The sequence below is a fragment of the Humulus lupulus genome, chromosome 4 (genome assembly GCF_963169125.1).
Source record: "Humulus lupulus chromosome 4, drHumLupu1.1, whole genome shotgun sequence".
Taxonomy (NCBI): Eukaryota; Viridiplantae; Streptophyta; class Magnoliopsida; order Rosales; family Cannabaceae; genus Humulus; species Humulus lupulus.
The window spans coordinates 109,678,077-109,685,771 of NC_084796.1; the positions used below are offsets into that span (position 1 = coordinate 109,678,077).

The 7,695-nt window shown below is 37.3% G+C and overlaps 1 protein-coding gene across 3 annotated transcripts; it reads left to right on the plus strand.

Annotated features, from left to right (window-relative positions):
- Positions 1–200: 200 nt before the first annotated feature.
- LOC133830715 (uncharacterized) lies at positions 201–6,558 on the plus strand. Of its 3 annotated transcripts, none has more exons than XM_062260765.1 (5): positions 201–495; positions 817–870; positions 1,724–2,768; positions 2,869–5,551; positions 6,162–6,558. In XM_062260765.1, exons 3-5 carry the CDS (start codon positions 1,756–1,758, stop codon positions 6,189–6,191), a joined length of 3,726 nt encoding a protein of 1,241 aa, XP_062116749.1. In that variant the 5' UTR covers positions 201–495; positions 817–870; positions 1,724–1,755; the 3' UTR covers positions 6,192–6,558. The 3 variants fall into 3 exon arrangements, with proteins under 3 accessions (XP_062116749.1, XP_062116751.1, XP_062116750.1); XM_062260767.1 differs by having other exon boundaries at positions 820–870; XM_062260766.1 differs by lacking the exon at positions 817–870 and having other exon boundaries at positions 202–495.
- The last annotated feature ends 1,137 nt before the right edge of the window (positions 6,559–7,695 follow it).

A 7,695-nucleotide genomic window follows, 5' to 3' on the forward strand; every position in this document is an offset into this window, starting at 1 on the left:
GTATTAAAAGTGAAATTTTCCATATCAAATCAAAAGCTACAGTTTACATTAACCATGTTTATTTATTTATTATTTTATTTTTGAAAGGATTAACCATGTTTACTCTTAATCCTTCAAAAAAAAAACCATGTTTACTCTTAAGATCACAATTGTATGTGGGAGTATTTGTCCAAAAGAAAAAAAAATTGTATGTGGGAGTATTTGTCCAAAAGAAAAAAAAATTGTATGTGGGAGTAAATAAAGATTAATTCATTTCCTTTCATCACTCACTTGCCACTCAAGCAAATAACTTCCCGTCATCTCCAATTTCTCATCTCTCAGACTCGCAGTCGCCGCACAACCAGTACCCCTGCATCACCGCACCGCCACACCACCGCGCGACGTTCTCCAACCCTCCGTCCACTCCTTTCGTAGTCGCACTTCGCACTATCCTCCTCTCTCCATCCAGTCTCTGTCCTCTCTCAGTCTCTCCTACGCACCTTTTCATTTATACAGGTATATATAAATATATGTTATTGAAATCCTTTTACAGCTTTAATTTTGATGCTTGTGATACTTTCTTGATGAGATATTTGTTTTTGATTTTGTTTCTGGAAGAAAATATGAATATTTGTGGGGCTCTAGTTTGATTTTCAAATTAGTGTTAAGAGCTGAAATTCGATAAACCCAGAAACATAGCATCCCGGACCAAAACCTTAGACAAATCGTCATACCCATTTTTCATTCTCTATACACACTCCCCTGCTCTTCAAAATGTGCATATCTTCCATTTACGGACTGTTAAGAGCTGAAAATTCATAAACACTGTGGTTACAGCAGGTTTCAGAATTGCCAAGGAACTGCAAAAGGGGGTTAAACGGATTGCCAGAGGTACCAACATTATCGCTAAAATTTATAAATGAGCTGCTTAAGGGCCCTTTTTTTCTCTGATTTAGAAATACCGAGTATTTGTTCATTTGATTTCTTCTTATTTTCTGTTACGTGGGTATATGTTCTTGTTTTTTTTTTCGGCTCTTCTTCTGTAACGCAAACCATGTGATTGTGAAAATGCCTCGATGGATAATATGCAGTGAATTAGCTTTCGCCTTTGTTTGATTCTTCTAGAGGCTGACGTATGTTGTTGCTCGTTCTCTATTTGTTTTGTGCTTTGTAATGGAGGTTATTTTGCTTGTTTTGAATCTTTTGATTGTTTTGCCGATTTTTTTTAATAAAAAATTGTATTATTTTCTACTTTGAATTACGATACACATTGTTAGGCTTGAAGTATTTATGCATTCTTTGTTAAAAGCATGCTTTGAGGTTTTTCTATTTCTGTTAATTTAGTTCAATTTAGTTCTTATTTATCAATCTCTCTGTTACTAAAAGTCATATTACCTGCTCTTACCAGACGGCCATAAACGTTTGTTCATTTCTTGTCTCTTCTTCATTACAATCTGGGTTCAATTGTCTTTTGTTCGATTATCCTCTTTTGTGAAGCGGGCAATTTTCATAATTGTTAAAACCCACCTTTCTTGCTCAACGATGATTTTTTAAATTGCCTTTTTCAGTTGAGAATGGGCAAAATGGGAAAAAGTGTCTTCCTATATATGGAGAAAATATGCAGACTCTGTATTTACAAAATGTTGATTTTGGGGACAGTTTTATATACTGTGTTTATCTTTCTAAAATTATATTTGTGCCCTGCCAGAATGTTTTTAATTTTTGTTTTCTTTTGTTTTGCAAGATGATATTAACATCTCTGATAAAGACCAGGAAATGAACCACTCAAGTGAGTCTCTATTTAATGTCAAGGAACTTGATGATAAAGAGCAGCAATGTGCACCACCAATTTCACCAGAATGTACCCTGCCACAGGATATTTCATCTGAGAAACTTTTATATGGATCCTTAAATTTTCGCGAACATTGTGAAGATTTAACTTCAAAATCCACTTCTGATGTTCATGGTCAGGTCATGAATTCAACTGGTGATGCTGAATGCTTCTTGCTCAACCATATAGAGAAAAATGATTCTCCGCTTGCTGATAATTTAAGTGCACCTTGTGCTGCTGTAGCTGTTGAAGCCAATAATTCAAAGATGTGCTCTGAACTTATCAAGGGTGGCAGCCCAATTAGGCTTCTTCAAGACTATGCTTCCGATGACTGCTCAGAAGATGATCAACTCTTGCATGAACACAATAAATCCTTGCCATCATTTATAGAAGGCGCTTCAATTCATAGTAAAGATACTAGTAGTTGTCTGGAGAAAGAAATGGGTCCAAAGAGCCAGCAATGCATTGGAGAAAATGAAAAGGGGTCTGGACACCTATCTGAATCCAGCCTGTCCCATAAGGCTGCAGATTGTTCCCAAGATTTGCAAGGAGAGGTAAAGGATGCTGATATGGTATATATCACAACTGGAAGAGCTGATGGATGGATAGATAACGACCCTGGAAGCAAAAGGCCTGCTACAGATGCTACTTCTTGTGTAGATTTTCAGAGGAAAGCTATCTTGGATGTTGCAGATGGTCATGTTATTTCTAAGAGGGCTAAGAATAAAGAAAATGAGGAGAAAAAGGAAAAGCTTGAATCAGCTTCTTTGAAAGTGGATGAGTTTGGGAGATTATTTAGAGAAAGTTCCAGTGATAGTAACTCGGATTCAGCCTATCCTAACAGGCACAGTAGAAGAGGAAAGAGAGGCAGAAGTCGGAGTCATAGTCGATCACCTCTAGATAAGAGGACAAGGAGGAGTTCATGGCGGAGAAAAGAGAAACGAAGTCGATCACGCAGGTACCTATTACATTATGATTTTGTGTCCTTCATGGTTGATTACTTATATTGTTACCTTTTAGTATTGATCTGTGGTATAATTTTCTTCATTGTGTTTCAGCTGGTCTCCTAGGAAGCGAAGAAGCAGGAGCCGATCTCCCCCATATAGGCGTGCCAGTGAACTCATTGGGGAGAAATTGAGATCAGACAGGGGTCGCATTCCAGATTGCTTTGATTTCCTCCGGGGCAGGTGCAATCGAGGAGCATCCTGTCGATACATGCATCCTGGAGTGGACAAAAGTGACAGTTCAAGACGCAATAGGAGCAATCAAAAGAATCTAGAAGTTTCATCCAATACAAAGAAGTATAAGAGAGATGACAAAACTAAGAAGTTCCTTGCAGAACGAGTCAGCAATGAAGCCCAAATTCAAGAGGAGCAAGACGGAAAAGTTGATGGGAAAAGGAAAGACATTCGTATGGACTCTCAATCTATTACTTTGGATCACAATGATCATTTGATTAGTTCTGGTATGGTTAAATGTTGTAGCCCAGGCAAGGTAGCTGGAACACTGTTGGAGAAGCAAATAATTCAAGAAAACTCAGCTGAGCCAAACCCACAGATCCTTGATCATAGAACATTTATGGAGTCTCACCAGCAATCGTCAGTTGAAATTCTTCCCTCCCAATTTGTTAGTGGTACTAACATTTTGAATCCATGTGATGATACTTCCCAGGACGTGGTACCTTTGGTGAAAACCTTTATCCACCAGTCCCATAGCAGTGCTTCAGTTGCAGAAGTTCAAAATAATGATTACCCATCTCTTCAAATGGATGATTCATTTGTGTTTGATGCATCACCAACCCATGCATCCTCAATTTCTCCAAAGAAGTTATCTAACAGTGATTTATTTCCAATTAAAGTCCTACCAACTCAGTCATTGCCCACTGCAATTTCATGTCAAGCACATTTGTCTGAACCCGCAACCTTTCCATATCCTGCTCCTAAAGTGTTATCTTCTTCTAACTATTCTGGTCCACCTAATCAACACCAGTCCTCTCAGCAACCCCTTCTCCCTCCCCCTTCTCTTCCTCCCCTTCCCCTTCCCCCTCCCCCTCCCCCTCCCCCTTCTCTTCCTCCTCCTCCACCCCTTTCTCCCTCTTCTCTTACCCTTCCCCCTCCACCACCCACACCCCCTCCCCCTCCCCCACCTCCCTTTTCTCTTCCTCCCCCTCCTCCTTCTCTTCCCCCTCCCCCTCTGCCACCACCACCTACACAAAGTGTCAATGCTCTTCATATGCCACACTTGCCTATGGATTACAACTTGACGCCACAAGTTGCATCTTATGCATTGCAATCTGCTCATGTAAGAAATCCTCATACATATCATCAGGCTTCCTTGGCCAACCAACATCCACCATTTTCAATTCCACAAAGTTCCTCTTGGACCTCCTTGCCACCACCAACTCCTCGGCCATCCTATGATATGCACTTCAGTACAGCATTTGCAACACCTGGTGTCTCTTCTCAGTTTCAGCACAATCATTTTCCTCCACGGAACAATTTTGGTTCTCAAATGTCAGTTATGCCTTACCCTTCTGAATTCTGTTCCAATTCTCAGGTCAGTAGTGAGTTTGTGCACCAAGTTTACCCTTCAATGCAGGAGCTTCATCAACCTAAAGTTGAAACTAATGCTTCAGTCAACCCAATAAGTTCATTTGGAGTGTCTAGTCTTTTGAGAGAGGAGTCCATTACACATCAAGATTTGAGTACTTCTTCAAGTCATGGAACCTTGCACCAGAAACCCTTGCTTTCTTCACAGGAATCTTTTGTGAATAAAGTGCTGCCATTTTCTGGTGATCTTTGCTTAGGCGAACCTTCAAAGTCAACTTCCCAAATTCATTCTTTTCCACACCAGCAACAGGCTGCCAGCCATTTGCAATACCCTCTTGGGGATAGTAAAGCGGGCTCTCAGTCCCAGTTTCCATCGGATCTCCTGGACAGGAAAAGATCATCTAGTGATCCTGATTTTGGGGTCTCCAGAATTTCTGCACACTATAACCCTTATGCATCAACTTTTGATCAGCCATTGAGCTCCAAATTTAGCTCTAGTGTTTTCAGTCGCGATAAGGGTGCACTCTGTGGTAATCAATATGATACTTCCAGTTTAGGCAAGGTCACAGTTGATGGTAAAGTAACTTCCTCACCAAGTTCTGTGAGAGTTAGTGGACAGATTTTTCCTAGGGCTGGTGGTGACCAGTATGATCCACTTTTTGACAGTGTTGAGCCATCACCTAAAGCTAAAAGAAAAGCTCGTCGAAGGTGGGAACCTGCAATTGATTCTGACCCCATGGAAAAGCACAGTGGTTCCCAAAAGCCATTGGATTCAGAAGAGAACAACAAAAATGAAATTGCAGCTGTTGCTTCAACCTCATCTGTGGATGATGAGTTTGGTGAGACGGCTGATGCAGAGGTGGGTGCTTTTGAGGACGAGAGTCCTAGTGATCCTGTTGGTGTGGCTACTGCAGGAGAGATAGAGACTGAGATGAAAACTTCAGGGAAGAAAACGAAGAAGGATTCCAAATCATCAAAGCCTTTCAAGATTGCCATTGCTGACTTTGTGAAGGATGTTCTGAAGCCTTCATGGAGGCAGGGCAATATGAGCAAGGAGGCCTTCAAGACCATTGTCAAGAAGACTGTTGATAAGGTGTCTGGGGCCATGAAGGGCCACCAGATACCCAAGTCTCAGGCAAAGATAGATCATTATATCAATTCATCACAGCGTAAATTGACGAAACTTGTCATGGTATGTTCTTTTCTTTACAGTTTCTTTTTCTTTTTATAATTATAATTAAATGTAGTTTTATTAAATTATTTGAAATTACCAAGGATCAATAAAGACCCACGTAACCTTAATATAAAATATTTCTTTGCTTACTGATATGATGAAATTTCTGAAAATAAAACGAGAGGGCCATTAGATTTTTCAACCTGATACCTAGGTTTATGGCAATTTCTCACATGACATGTGTTTGGTGATTGACCAATGGATATCATTGGAATTATCTTAAACGTTCTTCCTAATAAATTCCAATCAGACAATAAAATGTTTTTACAGAAATTGGTATACTGGGAGAAGATCTTGTTGTGAAATATCCTCAGAATCAAGAAGTAAAGTGTTATGCTATGTCGACTTTTATTTTCCATTAATTTATATCTTATATTACAGCTGGTATCTTCATAATTGTTTGGATTTAGATTGGATAATCCTCTAGGTTCTTATTGATGTTTGAGATTGTATTTGTGAATAACTCCTTTTGATGATTCTTTCCCCAAGACAATTTTCCACGTTGTATGATTTTTACAGTCATTTTTATATTCCTTCTTGGATCATTATTCCCCTCCATGTTTTGCAGGGTTATGTCGATAAGTATGTCAAAGTGTAAGACTAATGATCACAATGAATCCAGCGTGCAATCTTTGAAGATTTTGAACAAGTATGTTGTTTCTTCATCATTAGATATCTTTTTCTATGCTGGTGGAGCATTAGAGATTGATTTGTATCATCTGAAATTTTTTAAGTTGATAACTTTGTCAATATTTTGTAAAGTTTTGTATGTGCAACTAGGAGATTTTTAGGTCTTGGGAATGTACAATGACAAAATAGTTGTGTAGCATTACCAACTCAGTAGGATACCGTTTTTGAACATGGGTATCTGTTTTTTTTGTTCACCTTTGGGCAAGTCACTTTACTCTTGTAGTAAATTGTAGCTGTCAATTTGAAATGACGTAGTTATAGTTCCTTTCTTCGTATACCATCACTCACATTGGTTATTCCTTTATTTCTTTCACAATATGATATTTTCTAGGAAAGTTCATGGCAAAATTGAACTCATGAATGATTTAGCGTTTGTCTAGAACTTGGATATTGTTGAGGAATTGTTTTCAGGAAAGATGAACATAAAGGAGTCAATTAGATTCTTGAATTTCATTAAATTTTATTTTGATATTAATATATATATATATATATTTCAATCTATTTGTGAAGATTCTAAGTAATCTAAGGCCATTATTCATTTTTGTATGGTGGTATCTCTGAGACCTCCACGTTACTCCCATCACTCCCTCCCACTTAAGCTAGTTTTAATGGCTTATACATGTTTGCCAATCTTTATGGGATAATTTGAAAAAAAAAAGACTATTTTTAGGAGTAGATAACTAAAATTAGCCACTAAAATAATTTAGTTTAATATTATCCATTTTTATAATCATTTTTCTCATACTGCCCTTACTGAAAAGCACCCTCACTCTTTATTCTATGTCATGGCTCCAAAGTCCTTCACCATAGGAGGAATAGTTATGTACTTTTCTCAAACTCCATGGGTGGATTTTCTCCTTTCAACTCATTCTCTCACTAAATTCCACTACTTACCCAACCAAACGAATTATGATTTGAGATATTATATATATATATATACAAAAAATGTACGTAGAAAATGCTTAGATGAACTATGATAATGTTCTATATATCATGTTACTTTTCTTTCTATATATTATGTTTATGTATGAGATAATGTTCAAGAACTCTTGCATTAAATCACTACCTACATTTGGAATTTAAATATAAGAAGTCCAAAATTAAAATAATTTTCATCATTGTTTGCATATTTTGAAGCTACATCCCATAGACTCCTATATTTTTATTTTTCGTTTTATAGATTAAGAATTTAGAATCCATAAATTATTTTATTAGAAAACTAGAAAGAGAAATAGATGATCATTCATCAAATATTATTTAAAATTAAAAAAAATGAATAGTAATATAAACATACACAAATAATATCCATTTGATTTTCAAAATCCTCAATGTAATGTTAAATAATAAACGAGCACTATTCTATGTTAACATTATAATAGACGTAAATCCTACATTAATTAATTAAGTTATCT

What these genes read in the sequence shown, in the direction of transcription:
- LOC133830715 (XM_062260765.1), top strand. Translation starts at nt 1,756, where the DNA reads ATGAACCACTCAAGTGAGTCTCTATTTAATGTCAAGGAACTTGATGAT. An exon ending in AAACGAAGTCGATCACGCAG is followed by an intron (nt 2,769 to 2,868) that starts GTACCTATTACA and finishes ATTGTGTTTCAG; the next exon opens with CTGGTCTCCTAGGAAGCGAA. An exon ending in AATTGACGAAACTTGTCATG is followed by an intron (nt 5,552 to 6,161) that starts GTATGTTCTTTT and finishes CATGTTTTGCAG; the next exon opens with GGTTATGTCGATAAGTATGT.